The 21,364-nt window shown below is 40.5% G+C and overlaps 1 protein-coding gene across 2 annotated transcripts in view; it reads left to right on the forward strand.

The window, feature by feature from the left end:
• Window positions 1-1,131: 1,131 nt before the first annotated feature.
• GALNT7 (polypeptide N-acetylgalactosaminyltransferase 7) overlaps window positions 1,132-21,364 on the forward strand; it is a 141,163-nt gene continuing 120,930 nt past the window's right edge. The window contains exon 1 of one of the 2 annotated variants that reach the window (XM_063077058.1): window positions 1,132-1,204. Coding sequence is in view for 1 of the 2 variants with exons in the window: in XM_063077057.1 (XP_062933127.1) it covers window positions 1,791-1,916 (126 nt within the window). In the remaining variant the exon portion in view is untranslated. Of the gene's footprint in view, window positions 1,205-1,740; window positions 1,917-21,364 lie in introns of those variants that run through there. The other variant, XM_063077057.1, reaches the window with a different exon arrangement.

Here is a 21,364-nt window from a genome sequence, read left to right on the forward strand (position 1 = left end):
ACATTATCCAGCAGGTTCATATTTTGTCAATCACATACTCAAGGTCTTTTTCACCAAAAAAAAGTCTTGAGTGAAGTTTCCCTCATCTTGTACTTAAAGCAACTGGTTTTTTAACTTAAGTGGCTGATAGAAATGATCAGTCAGACGGTGATTTGTGTTTAACACTTGACACCCCCTCTTCCAGGTGATTTATATAGTCGGCTTTTAAACAGTACTGGGTATAACTATTCAGCCCACCACACACCTAACTATAATTCATTCTACATTTCCGGAACCATGTTGTTCATGAGGATATCAGTTCAAATATTTTGTGGAAATTCTGCAGTTATGGCATCTGCAGAATTCTCCAATATACTAGCTACTGCAATCCAAACAGTGAAGTTAATTTGGTACAATTCTTTGATAATTCCAATACTCTATTTCATTCTAAAATCTTAAATATCCAGGTTTTACTTGTCTTAAAGCAATAAACTTGCAGATATGAGAATGATAGCAAAAACGATTAACTTTCACCATCCTTAAAACTTAGGATAAAATCTTAAACACTCTATTCAACTTAAATTAGGCAGTTTAAGGGCATGGTACACTGAAAATGTAATTACATACACTCCGTGATATAAAGCAGTTGACATCTTTATTGGGAGATATGGGCACAAAAATTATTTCCTTAGGATGGGGCATTGGGCTAAATATTTGCTAATAACATTTCCTGTATAATTTAAGTATCACAGGCAGAAAAAGCATTTAAAAAACAGAAATCAAGGGACCTCCATCAAGTGGCAAAAATGAGGTCTCAGGGAGGCAATGAGGGCTGAGTATTGTTTCCAAAACCTGAAGTCCTCGATGCTCCGAATAGAAACATTATCAGCCCGTGAACAAGGTTGGTATTGCTTTTCTCGTTAAGTGGACTGGCTTTCTTCTAATTAGCTTGAGAGAAAGAAATACTGGCTTTCTCTCCAGTGTTTCTGGGAGCTTCTTCAGTCCAGTGATATTTGCGCATCTCACCTGGGCTTTTCAGTTATATATCCACCTCCTTAAGGAGCTGTGTGAAAAAGCAAGATCAATTAAAAAAAAAAAAAAATCCTGCCAGCTATAAATCAGCCACGTGGAGCTGCTGCTGCGGCAGCGGTAGCCCTGACTTCCTGGTTTGCTTCCTGCAAGCCTTTTGGCGGGGGGCTCAGGGGAGTAGATGTAAAGAAGAGAGGTACAGCCAAGAGCAGCTGAGGGTCTGCCGGAGGGGGCGGCGGGCCAAGGGGTCCTGGAGGGCACAGGCGCTAAGGACAGAGTTACGGTCCATAATTACAACAAAAGTTTGGGAATCTGGGAGCTTTAAGGAGCTGCGCTGTAGGGTAAAGGCTAAGGACCAGATTAGGGGGAGAGCGTAAGTTAGTTACAAGGTAACAGGGACAGCGAAGGGGCGTGTGGACAGTGGTGTTGAGAAGGGGACTGCGGATCTGGAAGGGGGCAGGTGGCGAGAAAGGAAGCTCGGTCGAGCGAGCACAAGGGTCGGTTGGAGCTCGGCGAAGGCCGCCGGAGGGGAGGGGGCCGCGGCGGCGGAGCGCGGTCCCAGCCGGCGGGCCGCGGGGAGGGGGCGGAGGGCAGAGCCGGGGGAAGGTACAGCCGAGGGGAGTTCCGGATCTGGAGCTGGAAGGGCAGGCAGCGGAGGGCGGCAGCCGAGGCTGTAGGGGTGGGGAAGAGGGGGAGGAGGAGAGCCGGGGGAGGGGAAGGAGGGAGGGGAGAGCTGTGGCGGCGGCTGCGCCGGGCTGTGTGTCTCTCGCCGCCGGAGGAAGATGAGGCTGAAGATTGGGTTCATCTTACGCAGTTTGCTGGTCGTGGGAAGCTTCCTGGGGCTCGTGGTGCTCTGGTCTTCCCTCTCCCCGCGGCCGGACGACCCGAGCCCGCTGAGCAGGATGAGGGTGAGTGACCCGCCCGGCCCCCTCCGGCGGCGGCGACCTGCAACTTGTTTTGTGCGCGCGCGCGTGTGGCGGGAGCGGGGGGCGGCGGGGTCGCGGCTCGGCGTTGGCGCCGCAGCTCCGCAGGTGGTGCTGGCGTGGCGCGGGCCGACCGGGGGCGCCGAGCCCCGCGCACCCGGGCCCCCACCCCCGGCGGCCGGCGGCCCGCCCCCTCGCCGCCCCTTCCTCCCGCTCTTCCCCGCCCTGGGTTCCGCCGCCGACACCCACGCTGCGGCGGCGGCGCTTCGGGCGGCTGCTCTCCACGACGGGACCGCCGGGCGCAGCGGGAGGAGAGCCGGCTTCGGGGGGGCCACGGCCGCCCAGCGCCAGACGCTGTGGTGCTGGGACCCCCGCGGTCGCGGCTGGGGGACGAGGGGCTGGTCCAGGCTGCGGCCTGTGGCGCGTGCAGGCCTGAGGGAGGCGAGATGCCGCAGCCACCGCTGGTCAGGTGGACCAGGCCCCTCGGTCCAGCCTTCCCTCTCGCCACCGCCCGTTCGGAGGCGTCCGGGGCTCCCCCGGCCCGCCCGCCGGCTGGGGACTGGGAGGACGATGGCGCCCCGCCTCCGGCGCTTACGGAGAGCGCCGCCTCCCCCTCAACCCCGGTGGCCGGGAGATGGGTGTGATGTGCGGCTGAGGCCTCGCCCCGGACCTGCCGTTCCTCCCGCTGCCCTGGACGGGACCAGCGGCAGTTGGCCGGGGATGGCGGAGGGGTGTCACCGCCCCGCTCGTTGGCCTGTCCTCCCCCCGCCCCTGGGGCAACCCCGTTTCCGCGGGCGGCGCTCCGGCGCTGTCCGGGGACGAGGAGCCAGTTCCTCTTCCCGGGCTGCGGCAAGGCTGCTCGGGCCGGAGAACTAAGTTGTGCCGGCGCCCGGCCGCCCGGCTCTGGCTGCCTGCTCGCTCAGGCCGGCGCAGAGGGGCGCCGAGCTCCTGGCGGCTCCCCGGGGACGCATTTGTCTGCCGCCCAAGGCGCGAGGGGTTAGCTTTGACACTCCCTGGCTTTTGAGGGTTTAGTCAGGCGCCTCGGAACATTAGTTACCGTGAGCCGGGCCGCGGCGACCGCGGCTTCCCAGACCCAGCAGTTGGCGGCGCGCACCGGCTTCGCCCCCCAGCCTGACCCGCTCCCTCCGAGATGAACCGTTGCATCTCCTTTCTTTCTGGTCCCCCAAACTGGGTACCCCTGGGACAGCTGCCCGTGAGGGTAGGAGTGGGCTTGAGAGATTTAGGGCCATAGAGAGGCGGAGGGGCCGGAGGAGGAGTCGCTCTCTCTTGTAAAGTGACTTTTGTAAATATGATGAGCGTTGTATCTACATGATCTTCTTTATTAACTTTATTAAAGTTAGCATGAGGAAGCTGGGTGAAAAGGCTGTGACCTTTCAAGAGTAATAGTCCTAGGATTTCCCTTATTGGTTCTTGGCTATATCATGAAATTAGATTTAGTCTGTAAATTTTAGTATTTGAAGTCTTTAATGCAGCGGACTCCCTTTGTAATATCTGGGTGGATTCCTATGTAAGTCATCTGAATTGATAATATGATAATGAAAAGTATCAAATTTTCAGTGTGTTTGTAGTTTTGAGCTTTTCAGCTCTCATGGAGTGATGGTGACTTTTTTCTGATTCTTCTGTCAATGATTTATTGGCAATCATAACTGAATATTGCAGTCGTCTGAGAATATTTAAGTCATCAAATGGCTTTTCACAGAGAGCTAGAAATGTGAAACCCCCATTTTTCTGGTGGATAAGTCAAGGGAAAAACTGTCAACTAGCCATGTTCAGAATGCCTGCATGTCAGTTAGTGAGACTTAAAGAGCTGGTGGAACATCACCACTTCCCAAATATTGAAACATTTTAGTGCTGATACATAATAAGCCATAATGCCCATTTAACGACTGTATGAGGTGGTGATATCTTGATTTTTGGTCCAACTTGGTAAAGTTTATCAGTGGATCCAGTGTAATTTCTACATATCATTCATTTGCTGAAGAAAGAACTAGATTTGTAAGACTTACCAGCATAGTTAACATTAAAAAGAATGCTTAGGTATTGGGAGAGCAAAACTTTTCTATTAGCTTTTCAAGCGACTAGTAATGTAAACAAGGTGTAGTTTATAAATCTAAGAGTGTAGGTAAGAGACTTTTTGCCTTTAATAAAAGCTAACCTAAAAGTTGCTGAGATATGTAACACTAGAAGAACATCTCCTTTAGGGAAGATTCCGACCAAATACTCAGATTCTGACTCCTGAGTTCCCCCTCCTTCTTGCCATTCTTTTACTTTGATTATGATTGCAGATGCTTCCATACATTGTGAGAAACCTGCTTCTTTAATAGAGATCCACACGTAGACTTTTTTTGATCCCTTCAAATGGCCTGAGATAGGCTAGAATAGTTCAGTTTACCAAATATAGGTTCTGCCTCTACTCTAGCAAGCTTATACTTGTGGGCTCCATTTATACTGTGACACTTTTTGTCTTGGACTATCAATATTCCAGACACTAAAGTCTGTTACAACCTGGTCTTTCCTTACCTGGACTATTTCCTTGCTTTAGATTTGTCCACCCATGGAATCAAGACAAGAAAAATGTTTCTTATCTCCCTCCTGTCTCTGGGTCTCTTGAACTTTCTCTGAGATGAATGATGTGCAAAATGACCTTACAGTTCCAGTCATATTCTGTTGTGACTTTTTTTTCTTCGTTGATTTATTTAAACATTTTTGAGTGTTTACTGTGTACCAGGCATGGTGCTAATTGATAAAGGAAATATTCCTTGCCCTTAACCTCATGGATCTTTCAGTCTAGTGAGGAAAACAGTTTTTAATCAAGCCTCCACAAATATATAAATAAAGGTTGTGCTATATGCTATGAAGGAAAACCGTAGGAGGCAAGAAAATGGAGGAGCTTGGTCATGAAAACTTTACCTGAAGGAACATCTTTTGAGTTGAAATCTGAAGATTTGAAGAAGAGGAGTTGTTGATTTGGGAGTGGAAGGGGGCATTCCTGAGAGGGAGCAGTATGTACAAAGGTCCTGAGGCAGGAGGTAGCATGAGTGAAGTGAGGAACCAGAAGAAGAATATAGTTGGAACATGGAGAGTGAGAGGAAAGGTGGACTGATGCTGCAGAGGTCAAGTATGGGTCCTGTAGACCATGCTAAGGATTAGGTCTTCAGAGCAGTGGGAAGATGGTGAAGGACGTTAAGGAGGTGAGAGACATAGAGACATGTCAGATTTGCATTTTGAAAAGATCACTCTGGCTGCCTGCGGGAAATATTCATTGGTCTAGAGAGCAGATAGGAATCCTGTTGGAGGTTATAATATTTCAGGTGGGACATGATGTTTCCTGGATTAGCAGCGTAGCGGTGGAGAGGGAGAAAAGTGAATTGATTCAAGAGCTATTAACAATGTAAAGGCATCAGGATTTGGTGGTTGGATATGGGAGCGAGGATATCAGGAGGCCCAGGATGATAGATTATTTATTACATTAGGGAAAGTTGCAAAGACAAAATTTATATATTTTTATATTGTATTTTATGTTTATGGGAAGGCTGTTTTGTCCTCTGGATATTTTAAGGTCAGCATTTATTAAAACCATCTGTTTAGACATGCAATGTGCAGAAAGTGCCTTTAATTAAATAAATTATAGTATGTCTTTGACTTCCATTTATCTCAGGTTTCATCCCCGAGTGTTTAATGTTGAATCATAAGCCTCTGAAAATAAAAGTTTGTAATGGAAATGTTGACAGATCTTTAGCTTCAGTGGTTCTATTAAAACATTCAGTACTGGTAAGAAGCTGTATGTAAACTGATTCTCTGTATTTGTAGATGCTACTTTAGTCAATCCATTAATGCCATTTAGGTACAGGGCATACATAGTAGGACTAATTAAGGATCTACTCCTAGGCCAAGTGGTTTTATGTGATAAGCAAGCTGACAGATTTGAAAGGAAGATGGCTTAAATGAGGATTATTGGCTGAATTGATTACCCTGTCACAGTCAAGTTCCACCTTATCAAAGCCATTTTATCTCAATAGTGATTAGTGGTAACCTGAAAAATTCTGCCCTTGCCCATGAGATTTTACTTTCAAATAGAAGCTCCATTTATACTGTTAGGGGTGGAGCTATCACTCAGCAAAAGTGTAGTGTCTTAAGTGGTCACTGTTCTCTCAGTTTCCTAGGCTACATGCCTCAGGATTGGTTTTTGTTTTCTTTGCTGTTCCCAACCTCTCTGACTCCACTTCCCACACACACACACACACAAAACCCTGCATTGCCAAGTCTAAGAAATCTGGGGTTTATAGACCTCCTGAAATTAATGCAAACTTTTATGTACATGTGCATTTTTTCTGGGTTGAGAATCAGAAGCTTTCATGTTTCTAAAGATTCCTGTAAACCAAACAAGACTTCAAACCATTCACTATGAGCTCTTTGGAGGCAGGGTTCATGTTTCCTGCTCATCGAGTGTCTCCCCATCTCTCCTGGAGCTGAGTTTATGGAAGGCCTATATTAAATTTTTGTCAAATAAAATGAGGCACACCCACTTGTGTCGCTTCTATAGGTGGGGACAGTCTGGAAATGTTTGAATTTTTAAGAATTGCTGCATCTGTTAATTCTGTGGAAGTGTTTACCATCCAGTGGTCTAAGGTCAGGCATCAGCCATGTTAACCATCTGTCCCTTCATTTCCCTCCAAGTAAGACCCCCATGGAGGATACTGAGAATACCTGAAGTAAAAGTCCCTATTCTCAAGGGCTCACTTAGTAGTTGGGGGGGAGGGGGGGAAGCTCTTCCTTAATCCGGTAGCAATATAATGAAATAGTATGAGACCTATAGCAGGGATGCATTTTATTAATAGACAAACCAGTAGGTAGAGAAGGTTTAAAATAGCCATTTGGGGAGTGCACGATTGTTAGTAATGAGAGAATGAAAACTTGAACAGCAGCCGAATTTGGATCACTATTTTTGTGATTTAGGCTAACTGTATAGAATAGGAGATAAGGTGTGGGATACAATTTGGGTTTCTGTTTAAGCTGCATTAGATCAGTCAATAGTAAATTGGAGAAAGAGGGAGAGAGAAAATAATGCACCATGAATGAAAAGCAAAATTCTGAGTTTGAGCCATTTGTAAACAGTATTTGTAAATTCTAACTTCAGAGTTGTGTAAAAAAAAAAAAAAAAAAAAAAAAAAAAAGTTGGTTTATATTTTGAAATCTAATTCTTATTTCTGAAGAATAATGTACAGTCTGATAGAAAAGCAGCTCTAAAAAACTAGAATTTCTAGAATACAATGGACATATGCTGTGAAAGGAATGATTTGATTTGATTTTTTATTTTTTCAGAGATTGCCACCTCCTGTTTATTTTTTAAAGGAATGATTTTATAGTTTTGTGTAAGATGAAAGAGGGGGAAGGGTGAGAAGGTGGAATATAAACAATGTGGATAACACTTTTTGTAAGAATTGGGTACGTACTTATTTTGTAAACATGGCACTCATTCACTCGACAAATATTTCACACATTTTTACTAAATGCCACCCATTGCTCTAGGCATTGGAGATAGTGTACAGTGGAGGTTGAAAATTTTGACATAGTAAATAAAGATGTTACTCATGTTTTGACCTAATACTAAGTATTGTATCCGTAACAATAGCAGTGTTTTATATTTTTTATATATATATATATATATATATATATATATATATAAAATACAGTCAGGCCTTTTGATAACACCTCCCAATCGCCAACCTTCCATTGCTTAAAATAATGTGTTGAGGGCTTTCTTCCTGCGAGGCACTGGGCTGGGCTCTGGATGTGCAAAGATGTCAAGGACACAGACTTTGATCTCTTAAGTGAGATAAGCTGCAGTTATGAAAAGGAGGTTCTTAAAGAGCTGTAGGAGGTGGGTGTTCAGAGGGAAAAAAGAAGACTATGGCTTTTGGTTAGACCTGGAATGTCAGTGGGATTTTGTAGAAATGCAGGGAAGAACATTCTAGACTAAAAGAGTATGGTGAGACCAGAAGTCCCATTTTACTGTTGAAAAGTGGGGGAATTTAAGATTAAAGAAGTAAGTTTGGGCCACATTTTGAAGGGCATTAGATGGTAGGCTAAGGAATTCAGCAGTTAGAGAAGCATTTTGGAGGCTTTTGAAGTGAAATTGGAGTGGTGACATTTATTTGCTTATCAACTCTTGATTTAATCATTCACTCAACAGATATTTCAATATTTATTGAGTGCCTACTAAGACCCTCCATTACTCTAGGCATCGGAGATACTATAGTATGTAGTAATAACAATAATAGTTTACATATATTGAATCCTTACTTTGGGCCAGGTAAATATTCTACATGTATTGTGTTGTTTAATTGTAATAACAACCCTCTATTGCAAGTCTTATCTGACTCCCACTTTATAGGTGAGGCCACTGAGTTAGAAGTAAATTTTTTTGTCCAAGGTCATTTACTTAGTAAGTGGTAGAGCCAGGATTCAATCTCGGGTGTTCTTCCTTCAGAGCTAGGTTCTCTGACCCTACACTACAGATTTCAGCAACATAGACAAGTTCATATAGACTATATTGGAAGGGGGATATATAGACAGTAGCAGGATTATTTCATATGAAGACAGTACAGGATAATATAAAAGAGAATGGGGCAAAGGGACTACTCAGGGAAAGTCAGGGAAGGTGATGGCCTGAGCTGAGACCTAAAGAGTGAGTATAAGCCTGTCATACAAATCTGAGGGAAGCACATTCCAGGCAGTGAGAACAGAAAGTGCAAAATCCCTGAGGTTGGAATGAGGCTGGAGTATTTGAGAAATAAAAAGGATAGTATGGCAGGAGCATGTTGAGTTTGGAGGGAGTATAGTACTTGATAAACTGGAAGATGTAGTCATGACTCAGATGATGGGGTTGGGTGTTGCTCCTATGGCCTGTATTTTTAGGGTGGTTATTTAACTTTATATTCATTGCCCCTTAGCTATTATTCTCCTTTCACTTTTTTTTTTTTTAAAATTAATTAATTAATTTATTTATTTAAATTTTATTTTGTCGATATACATTGTGGCAGATTATTGCTCCCCATCACCAAAACCTCCCTCCCTTCTCCCTCCCCCCTCCCCCCCAACAATGTCCTTTCTGTTTGCTTGTCTATCAACTTCAAATAATTGTGGTTGTTATATCTTCTTCCCCCCCCAGTTTGTGTGTGTGTGTGTGTGTGTGTGTGTGTGTGTGTGGGTGTGTGTATGTGAATTTATATATTAATTTTTACCTCCCACCAATAAGTGAGAACATGTGGTATTTCTCTTTCTGTGCCTGACTTGTTTCACTTAATATAATTCTCTCAAGGTCCATCCATGTTGTTGCAAATGGCAGTATTTCATTCGTTTTTATAGCTGAGTAGTATTCCATTGTGTAGATGTACCACATTTTCCGTATCCACTCATCAGATGATGGACATTTGGGCTGGTTCCAACTCTTGGCTATTGTAAAGAGTGCTGTGATGAACATTGGGGAACAGGTATACCTTCGACTTGATGATTTCCATTCCTCTGGGTATATTCCCAACAGTGGGATAGCTGGGTCGTATGGTAGATCTATCTGCAATTGTTTGAGGAACCTCCATACCATTTTCCATAGAGGCTGCACCATTTTGCAGTCCCACCAACAATGTATGAGAGTTCCTTTTTCTCCGCAACCTTGCCAGCATTTATCGTTCAGAGTCTTTTGGATTTTAGCCATCCTAACTGGGGTTAGATGGTATCTCAGTGTGGTTTTGATTTGCATTTCCCGGATACTGAGTGATGTTGAGCATTTTTTCATATGTCTGTTGGCCATTTGGATATCTTCCTTAGAGAAATGCCTACATAGCTCTTTTGCCCATTTTTTAATTGGGTTGCTTATTTTTTTCTTGTAAAGTTGTTTGAGTTCCTTATATATTCTGGATATTAATCCTTTGTCAGATGTATATTTTGCAAATATTTTCTCCCACTCTGTTGGTTGCCTTTTAACTCTGTTAATTGTTTCTTTTGCTGTGCAGAAGCTTTTTAGTTTGATATAATCCCATTTGTTTATTTTTCCTTTGGTTGCCCGTCCTTTTGGGGTCGTATTCATGAAGTCTGTGCCCAGTCCTATTTCCTGAAGTGTTTTTCCTATGTTTTCTTTAAGAAGTTTTATTGTTTCAGGGTGTATATTTAAATCCTTAATCCATTTTGAGTTGATTTTAGTATACGGTGAGAGGTACTGATCTGGTTTCATTCTCCTGCATATGGATATCCAGTTATTCCAGCACCATTTGCTGAAGAGGCAGTCCCTTCCCCAGTGAATAAGCTTGGTGCCTTTGTCAAAGATCAGATGGAAGTAAGTGTGTGGGTTGATTTCTGGATTCTCTATTCCATTCCATTGATCAGTGTGTCTGTTTTTATGCCAGTACCATACTGTTTTGGTTATTATAGCTTTGTAGTATAGCTTAAAGTCAAGTAGTGTTATGCCTCCAGCTCTATTGTTTTTGCTCAGCATTGCTTTGGCTATGCATGGTCTTTTATTATTCCATATAAATGTCTGGATAGTTTTTTCCATTTCTGAGAAAAATGTCTTTGGAATTTTGATGGGGATTGCATTGAATTTGTAGATCACTTTGGGTAGTATGGACATTTTCACTATGTTGATTCTTCCAATCCAAGAGCATGGGATATCTTTCCATCTTCTTGTATCCTCTCTAATTTCTCTCAGCAGTGGTTTGTAGTTCTCATTATAGAGATTTTTCACCTCCTTGGTTAACTCAATTCCTAAGTATTTTATTTTTTTGGTGGCTATTGTAAATGGGCAGGCTTTCTTGATTTCTCTTTCTGCATGTTCACTATTGGAGAAAAGAAATGCTACTGATTTTTGTGTGTTGATTTTGTATCCTGCGACTGTGCTGAAATCATTTATCACTTCCAAGAGTTATTTTGTAGCGGTTTTAGGCTGTTCGATATATAGGATCATGTCATCTGCAAACAGGGACAGTTTGACTTCATCTTTTCCAATCTGGATGCCCTTTATTTCCTTCTCTTCTCTGATTGCTCTGGCTAGTACTTCCAACACTATGTTGAATAGGAGTGGTGAGAGTGGGCATCCTTGTCTAGTGCCTGTTCTTAAAGGAAAAGCTTTCAGCTTTTCCCCATTCAGGATGATATTGGCAGTGGGTTTGGCATATATGGCTTTAATTATGTTGAGATACTTTCCCTCTATACCTAACTTATAGAGGGTCTTTGTCATGAATGAGTGCTGAACTTTATCAAATGCTTTTTCAGCATCTATAGATATGATCATATGGTCCTTGTGTTTGAGTTTATTAATATGGTGTATCACATTTATTGATTTGCGTATGTTGAACCAGCCTTGCATCCCTGGGATGAATCCCACTTGATCGTGATGAATAATTTTTCGTATGTGTTGCTGTATTCTGTTTGCTAGTATTTTAGTGAGGATTTTTGCATCTATATTCATCAAGGATATCGGCCTGTAGTTTTCTTTTTTGGTTATATCTTTACCTGGTTTTGGTATCAGGATGATGTTTGCTTCATAGAATGAGTTTGGGAGATTTGCGTCCGTTTCAATCTTTTGGAATAGTTTGTAAAGAATTGGTGTCAATTCCTCTTTGAATGTTTGGTAAAATTCTGCTGTGAATCCATCGGGTCCTGGGCTTTTCTTTGTTGGGAGCCTTCTGATAACAGCTTCAATCTCCTTTATTGTTTTTGGTCTGTTCAAATTTTCTACGTCTTCATGGTTCAGTTTTGGGAGCTTGTGTGTGTCCAGAAATTTATCCATTTCCTCCAGATATTCAAATTTGTTGGCGTATAGTTGTTTATAGTAGTCTCGAATGATTCCTTGTATTTCAGATGAATCAGTTGTAATATCGCCTTTTTCATGTCTAATTTTTGTTATTTGAGTCTTCTCTCTTTTTTGTTAGCCATGCTAATGGTTTGTCAATTTTATTTATCTTTTCAAGAAACCAACTTTTTGATTCATTGATCTTTCGTATTGTTTTTTGGGTTTCAATTTTATTCAGTTCTGCTCTGATCTTAATGATTTCTTTCCGTCTGCTAACTTTAGGTTTGGATTGTTCTTGTTTTTCTATTTCTTTAAGGTGAAGTGTTAGGTTGTTCACTTGCCATCTTTCCATTCTTCTGAGGTGAGCATTTAATGCAATAAATTTCCCCCTTAATACTGCTTTTGCAGTATCCCACTGGTTTTGGTATGATGTATCATTATTTTCATTAGTTTCAATAAATTTTTTGATTTCCTGCTTGATTTCTTCTTGGACCCATATGTCATTAAGTAGAATGCTGTTTAATTTCCATGTGTTTGTATAGTTTCCAGAGTTTCCTTTGTTATTAATTTCTAGTTTTACTCCATTGTGGTCTGAGAAAATACATAGGATAATTCTAATTTTTTTGAATTTCCTGAGACTTGATTTGTGACCTAATATGTGATCTATCCTGGAGAATGATCCATGTGCTGACGAGAAGAATGAATATTCTGAGGTTGTTGGATGGAATGTTCTGTAGATATCTGCCAATCCCAATTGGTCTAGAGTATTGTTTAGATCTTGTGTTTCTCTGCTGATTCTTTGCCTAGATGATCTGTCTAATATTGACAGTGGGGTGTTCAGGTCGCCTGCTATTATGGTATTAGTGTCTATTTCCTTCTTTAGGTCTAATAGAGTTTGTTTTATAAATCTGGCTGCTCCAACATTGGGTGCGTACATATTTATGATTGTTATGTCTTCTTGATGGATCAGTCCTTTTATCATTACGTAGTGTCCCTCATTGTCTCTTTTTATGGTTTTTAGTTTAAAATCTATTTTGTCAGATATAAGAATAGCTACTCCAGCTCGTTTTTCTTTTTTGTTTGCATGGTAAATCTTTTTCCATCCTTTCACTCTTAGTCTGTGTGAATCTTTATGGGTGAGGTGGGTCTCTTGTAGGCAGCATATAGTTGGGTCCTCCTCTTTGATCCAGTCAGCCAGTCTGTGTCTTTTGATTGGGGAATTTAAGCCTTTTACATTAAGAGTTGTTATTGAAAGGTGTTGATTTATTCCTAGCATTTTATTGGCTGTTTGGTTGTCTTAGGTGTCTTTTGTTCCTTGCTTTCTGATTTACTGTTTGGTTTCTGTGTTTGTTGGTTCCTTAGGTTGTAGATAGCATTTTTGTTTGCTTGTTTTCTCTTCATGAATGCCATTTTTATTATACTAGTGGGTTTTGATTTTTCTTGGGTTTTTATGGCAGTGGTAGTTATTTTTCAGGAACCAAACCCAGTACTCCCTTGAGGATTTCTTGTAAGGGTGGTCGTGTGGTAGTGAACTCCCGCAGTTTTTGTTTGTCTGAGAAATATACTATTTGCCCTTCATTTCGGAAGGATAGCCTTGCAGGGTAAAGTATTCTTGGCTGGCAATCTTTGTCTTTTAGTATTTTGAATATATCATCCCATTCCTTTCTAGCTTTTAGGGTTTGTGATGAAAAGTCTGATGTTAGCCTGATTGGGGCTCCCTTATAGGTGATTTGACGCTTCTCTCTTGCAGCTTTTAAGATTCTCACTTTGTCTCTGAGTTTTGCCAATTTGACTATAACATGTCTTGGAGAAGGTCTTTTTGGGTTGAATACGTTTGGAGATCGTTGAGCTTCCTGGATCTGAAGATCTGTGATTTTTCCTATACCTGGGAAGTTTTCTGCCACTATTTTGTTGAATATGTTTTCAATGGAATCTCCATTTTCCTCCCCTTCTGGAATACCCATGACTCGGATATTTGAGCGCTTGAGGTTGTCTGATATCTCTCTCAGATTTTCTTCCATGTCCTTGATTCTTTTTTCTTTCTTTTTGTCTGCTTGTGTTATTTCAAACAGCCCATCTTCAAGTTCAGAGGTTCTCTCTTCAACTTCGACAAGCCTGCTGGTTAAACTCTCCGTTGTGTTTTTTATTTTGCTGAATAACTTCTTCAGTTCAGCAAGTTCTGCTACATTTTTTTTCAGGACATCGATTTCCTTGTACATTTCCTCTTTCAGGTCCTGTATACTTTTCCTCATTTCATCATGATGTCTAGCTGAGTTTTCTTGTATCTCATTCAGTTTCCTTAGAATTATCACTTGAAATTCCTTGTCAGTTATTTCAAGGGCTTCTTGTTCTATAGGATCTAGAGTTTGAGATTTATTAACTTTTGGTGGTGTACTTTCTTGATTTTTTTGTATTTCTGGTGTCTTTTTTTTGATGTTTATTCATTGTGGCAGGGGGTTTCACAGTCCACCGGTTTGAGACTAATGACTAACTAGGATGTTGCTGTGGTTGCCAATTTGGTATGGCTCCCGCCGTGACTGCTCAGTTGGCCTCTAGTGTCTTGTGTGTGTGGTTGCCTCGGGTCTTGGGCCTCTCCGCGGAGCCACCTTTCTGGTCAGCTTGGACTCTGCTGGGCTGGTGGATCACATACCACAGGGTGTGTGATCTCTGTTGAGCTTCACTTCCCGTGCAGGATTTCTCCCTGTTCCGTGTGCTCTGGCCCGGGCTGTTGGATTGTGTAGTGGCGACCCCACAGGGTGTGTGGTTTCTGTCGAGTCTCCGCCTCCCTGGCCGCATGTCTCCCCGCTCTGTGCGCACTGGCCTGGGCTGGGACGTGTCTTCTGGAACCCTCGTCTATCAGCTGGGCCTTCAAGACCCTGCTCGGCACCGCCTCGCCCAGGAAGTCTACCAGGTTTCTGCTAGGCACAGACGACCGGTCTCTCTGGGTGCCTTTGTAGCACTGTGTAGATCTTTCTCGGGACTAATCACATTCCTCCTGGTATCGCTGTTATTTGTGTACTTGTGTTATCTCCCACACCAGAGCGTGAGCTCCTCGGGGAAGGAGCCCGCAGCACACGGTTCACCTTTGTATCCCCCTGGCCCAGATGAGTCCAGTGCCCGCCTGCAGACAGCTCTCCAACACCTTGATTTTAGCCCAGTGGGACTTGTGTGAGGCTTCTGGCCTTCAGAACTTGTCTTGGGTTTGGCATCGGACGCAGTCACACTCAAAGCAGTACTGGTCCCTCAGCTGCTTCCTGCGCTCCTTGCTGGTCATCAGCACATCCAGGTAGCAGATGGTGAGCCCAGCACTGCTGCTTTTCTCTCCCTTCTCTAGTTTTTCTTTTTCTGTAACAATGATCAGTTTGTACCATGCTCTCTCCTTTCACTTTGAAAAGTGTCCTGGGTTGGATGGTAAATTATACGGTCATCTCACTTACTGTGCATGTTACTAAATAAACAAAATGAGTAATAATCTTTTTTGACCACAGGTTTGCGGGCCAGACACACAAACAATTGCAGTGGGTAAGACAAGATTATATCATCTAAGTCCACTAGGTCCTGTGGGATCACAGAGAAAGTGGCATCTGTGGGGCTAAGTTCTGTCAGAGAGCTTGTCTAAGAAAAGGACAGGTTAGAGAGATGAGGACAGAGGTAACGATGTATGCAAAAGCATGAAAGATTATGGCCAGTCCTGGGGACCACATGGCTGGAAGATTGGATTGGGGAGGGGGGAATGGAAGAGAGAATCCTAGAAAGATCAATAGAATCTGAGCCATGAAAGACCTTGAGTGCTGTGAATGGTGAGAGCTGGGCATATAAAGAATAATCTGGAAATAAAGTGCAGCTAGATTTTAGTGAGGAGAGAATGGTCTCTAGGATATAATGAGGCCTAAACTAGGAGAGGGACCCAGAAACTGAATACAAAGAAAGTGAGATTATGGAAGTAGAATTGCCCAGTGTAGCTTGAGGGAATGAGAAAGGAGGGATGCTATTGCCTTTAGAAGGAATATAACTGTCTAAATCAAAGTTTCTCAAATTTCAGCAGGTATCGTATTCACCTAGAAGGTACCTTAAAACACAGATTACTCAGTCTCATTCCGAGAGTATCTGATTCAGTTGATTTGGGGTGGTTCAGAGAATTTGCATTTCTAACAAGTTCCCAGATGATGCTGTTGCTTCTGGTCCAGGGATCACACTTTGAGGAATGCTAGTCTAGAGGATATGTAGATTTGGGGGCTGCAGAATGAAAAATTTGGTTTGAACATATAGTATTTTACAGGTCAGTCAAGTGAAGGTGTCTAATAGGTAGATGGAGATCAGAATAGAAAGCACAAATGGATGCGAAGAGTGTAAATCCTTGGCAGGAGCATGATATCTAAAGCTAAAAGAGCAGACTGGTATATTAAGGGAACAAGCATGGATGGAGAAGGAAAATTAGGAAGGAAAAAAGAAACATGGAAAAATGCCTTCATTTAGGCTCCAGGAAGGGTCAAGATGAAAGAAGGCACAGGCGGAAGTAAAATGACTTAGAGAATATCCGAGTATAGAAAATATGGACAAAAATAAATTTTTGAAGGACAGAGCCATCAACAAACTCAAATGGTACAATTTTGAGAAAGAACTGAGTAGAATTAAGGATGCAGCAAGTGGCTGTGTAAGCGTTACCTGTCTGCTGAACTGACCAGTAGTACTTTGGTTTAGAGAAGGACTATATAATACCATCTTCATTGGCATCTCGGTAAATGTTACGGCCCAGGAAAACTGGCTCAGATGATAAGTTTTAAGTTTAGGTGGTGAACAGTCATCTTCACTATGGGAAAAATACAAATAGAAGAGAAAGTTTTATTAGAGAACCATAACTGTGAAAGAGGAACTTAACCCATTTTTGGTTATATCTGTATGTACTACCATAATTAGGCGCCCCTTCACTTCTCCCTACCCAACACTGTGTCTGTGTGTGCATATATGTATATGTATGTGTGTGTGTGTGTATATATATATATAAGTTGAAACGTAACCAGAGTTGTGATAATATAAAATACTGTATGTACTAGATTTTATATGATTATGATATGTAGTAGGTGGTTTTTGGTACTTTTTTAGTCAGAAATGCAGTGACTTGTAAAGCTGCAACTGGAAAATAGTTTAATATTAGAAGTTGAAAAAGAAATTTTATATTGAGAATGTTAGGCAATTTTTAGTTTTTAAGACATTAATTTGGCTGTGTACTTTAAAAAACGGAATAACAAAACTCTATGTTCAGCCTTTTAATAATCTTTAGTTTTTAAAAATGAGGCTTACCATTTAATTCCAGTTCAGCCCTGTGATCCTGAAAGCAACACTGAGACAACTTGTACTGCAATTACCCACAGCTTAAGTCTTTTTGGAGAGGGAAGAACCAACTTTCAATTGCTTCATTTGCTGAGAATCCTGAGTATTTCAAAAGGAGAAATGTACATTATAAATTTCTTTCATACCTTAGGCTTCATAGCTTCTTTGAGCATTGCTGCTGATAAACATTTAAACATGCCAACAGGGAGATCTGATTCACTTCATTGCATACCAGAACTGGTACACTGAAACTTGAGGAAGAAATTAAGTTTGCATTATCTAATTAGGTTTATAGAATTGCTGCAAAGCAGACTGGTTTACCAAATCTGGACGGTACAACTAACTGCTGTATTATATCAATACCAACTAGTCTGCTAATCTAAGCAAAGCAATTGGAATTTATTACCAAGAATGTTTTAAACTAGATGAATTAAAATTAAATCACGTACTATTGGGAACTGTTCTGTATGAGAATAGAATAGATGACCTAATCTTTTTTTTTTTATCTTTAATTTTTATTGATTCCCTGGCTTTAAGAATACATTTGGGCCTCACGAGGTATGCTGCTGACTTCAAAGTAAACTTACATGCTTAATGATTAGCTGGCTTAAGTGTGATTTTTGCATTTGTAATTCTTACCTTTATGGAATTATTTTATAATATGCTTTAGTGTTTAAGCTTTGAATGAATTACTATGAAAACTGTATTCACTGGCATGTGTATACCTTATAAAAAGAATTGGTATTAAAGAGTGAGTATGTTAGGCATTAACTGAGAAACTGCCAAAACTTTTTGGGGGGGAGGGTCACTCTTATGAGAAGGTGGGTGTGTCAACATTTGTTTTATACTGTTCGTAATTCTCCTTTAAATTCTGATTTTCCTTAATAACCCCCCTCAAAAAACAAAAAAAAAAACCCATCAACCAAAAACTAAGATGCTGTCTTTAATGTGAGCAAGGCTTTCCAAGTAGGTTTTGCAACTGTGTGAATGCCTAACTCCTTCACCAGGTGGAACCCTTGATTTAAAACCAACACATTCTAGTTATTGAAGTGAAACAGTAGTCTTGGATTCTTAATGTGAGATACTTTTAAGCAGTTTCACAGAATTTTAAGAATTAGCACTGTGGAGAAGTGATATTGCAACAACATCAATGCAATATCTTTTTGTTTCTGTGAAAATTTCTTTTTGAAATATTCCTTACAAAGCCTAAATAGAAAAATAAATAAGGAATAAGATACACTTGTACGTTGCAAAAATAGTCTCCACGTAAAGTTGCTTGAAGTGCTCTAGAGGTTCTTTGCTTGTCAGCATTTACTATTGCCCTTTAAATGTTTTATTCTGTTGAATTTGAAGTAAATACTTCACATACATTTTTATTAACGTTTATTATTGCAAAAATAGTTCCCTTACAACGCTAGCACAAAACAAAACTATCAGTATACTTAAGTGAGTTCAGGTGTCATTTTGCTAGAATATGTTGAAGATATCTGGGTAAAGATGTTTAGTAACAGAAAATGAGAAGGGGAAGCATGATATGGAGATGCTGATTCTATTAGATTTATAGTTGATAGTCAATTGTGTAAATATTTCAGAAATGACTCAGGAACAATCTAGTGAGGGTAAATCAAGATATTTAATTTGCTTGATTGTTTAATGCTGCTGTGAAAAATATGTATTCATGAGGGAAATTATTTACCTAGAAAAATTTACCATGCAATGTACATGTATAATATTGTACTGGAGTTCTTTGTCAGTAGTCCATGTACCTATGAAATCAAAGGTACACTTTGGATAGCCATTTCAAAACTTGTTTTAGGCATTTTCTAAAATATGTATCTTATTAGGTGTATGTTTTAATTATGCTTACTTGGGATGACTTAAGTCCCCCCCCACACAAATTTTTCTTCTGTCAATTTATTATTTTGCCATGTAATTCTTATTAGACAATTTGATCATTAATATTTGTTACCTTTACAATCTGTTTGCAGGGTTTTACATATTTCTTTCAAAAGAAAAGTGTTTAAAACCCCATTTGAAAGTCTGCTAATTCTTGCTAGGGTGACTTAAAATGAATAAACAGTCCATTCGATTTTTGGCAAATAAGCTCTTAAGAATAAATGACTACTGAAGTGCTTTTTAGAGTAATGGAATGAAAATGACTGAAATCTTATTACTTTACACATGCAGGTTTTTCTGCTATGGTAAATGTCTAGTTTTTTAAACTAAAAGATCAGTGTCAAGATTGGAAAGTTTGATTACTTAAAATATGTAATTTTTTTTTTAATATTTAAGCAAAGGATTGCTAGAATGACGAAATATGGGCATATGCAGTTTCATTAACTGTTGCTCCCTTTGTGATGGCCTCAGAGGAAATTTGAAGTCCAGTAGTTGTCAAACAAGGTTGGAGGAGAATGTTTCTATTGTGGTGCTCAATTAAAATAAATTTTCCTACAGTCCAGGGAGATCATGGTGGTAAAGAAAAACTACTTCTGGCAAATTATTTTCTAAAATTCTCTGTTCTAAGGGTATGCTGAGGGAGGGTGATTTCCAAATACCTTATTTTAAAGAAATAGATTTTCTGTATGAAATTAAGATAATTTTTACTCTTCTTGTAGCTAACATTTAGACTCTAAATCATGGCACACATAACATTTCTATTTTAAAATAAATGTAGGGTACGTGATAGCACAGTTGTTAACTTTGAAAATTTTAAAGAGCAATTTCAAGCTGCAAACATTAGAGAGCCAAAATACCATGCCTTCTCCCAGGTCCTGCTGTTTTCTTAGCTTGAGAAAAGAACTGCTGGTATCATCCAAAGTACCAATCCAAATACATATATACTTCATAATTATTTTCAGATCATTTTTCTCAGTGTTCTATTTGAAAATCTGAGGAAGGATTTAATGGACGTGGTTTCACTTTGCTTTCCATCAATTACTACTGCGGGAAAAGTGCCAGCTGCTTTTGTTTGAGCAGCCTGTACCTGTGACTAAATTGAATATCACAGCCAGAGAGTCTAATAAATAGTTTCACAGTGGTACAAGCATGTTTTTTAATTGACCTTTGCTCAATTAACTGGTAACACTAAGAGGAAAATAAATGTTAAAATCTTATACGCAGAAACCACTTTCTGAAGATATAGTGAATAGCTTGAAACATTTATTCTGATTTACATCTATTTCTTTAGCTTAAATAACAGGTACTTGTATTTAAAAGTATGTTTTGTGTAATGATTTATGACTTAGAAGGGCTGATAAAATGCAAAAGGAAAGTAGTGACAAAAGATAGGAGGTGCTTTTTTTAAACATAGAAAAAATCAGAAAACTTAAGGTAATAACAAAGGGTAATATGTGTGTTGTATTTTTGTTTTCTGACAAATTGAGATACCTTTCCTACTATTTCTTCAATTCTTCATGAAAATAACTGCAATCCATTTAACTATTTTTTTCTCCCTTGGGACAGAGGATTCCTTTCTCTCATTATGAGGACTGGCATTTGTTGAGTAGTTGATTGGTCAGTTTCTTTGGGTCCCAGTGGGTGCTGAATGTGAGAACAATCCCTTCTAAGTTAAAAATGTCAGTTTATTTTACTGAACTCGTGGTAGCCAGAAAAATCAAGCCTACCATTTGAGCACACAGCATGTTGCCTTTCAGTGACGAGGCTAGCAGGTTACTCCTAATTCTCAAACACACAGAAGTTGTGTTTTCTGAATATACCCAGTTCTTTTTAATTTAAAATAACCAAACTTTATAAATCTTATGATGAGCCAGTGCTAATGAGAAAATAAAATTTCATTTCTAAAATTAGAGATAATGAACCTTAAAACCTTTTTTGCTCTTTCATGATCTCTGTGCATCACCTCCCCACTACCACCAGCACAATCCTCACTTTTTTTCTTTTTTTTTTTTAAAGCTGCTTTTAAGAGGCTGTTACATCCTGTGAAATACAACACATCTTGAGAGGGGAGAATGATGAAAGTTAGAGACTCCATTTATTGATTAGGAGTGGGGGAAAGATTAAAGATTTGGTTTTCTCATACAAGACTCTTTTCTGTCAGAGGACTGCAGATTTTCCTGAGTTGAAATGAGCCTAATTGAAAACTGCCTCATATATGCAGTGATGAAAATCAAATCAAATTTAAATTACTAGTTGGAACATCTCTCTGATAATGGTTAAAAACAACAAAACTGACTTATAACAGTGTTGTTGGTACTTGAAAATCTACTTCTCTCCATACAATGTCTTGTCAGCTGACCATAAGCATCAGTTCACTTGTCATGATTTTTACATGATA

The sequence above is a fragment of the Cynocephalus volans genome, chromosome 13, assembly GCF_027409185.1.
Source record: "Cynocephalus volans isolate mCynVol1 chromosome 13, mCynVol1.pri, whole genome shotgun sequence".
Classification (NCBI taxonomy): domain Eukaryota; kingdom Metazoa; phylum Chordata; class Mammalia; order Dermoptera; family Cynocephalidae; genus Cynocephalus; species Cynocephalus volans.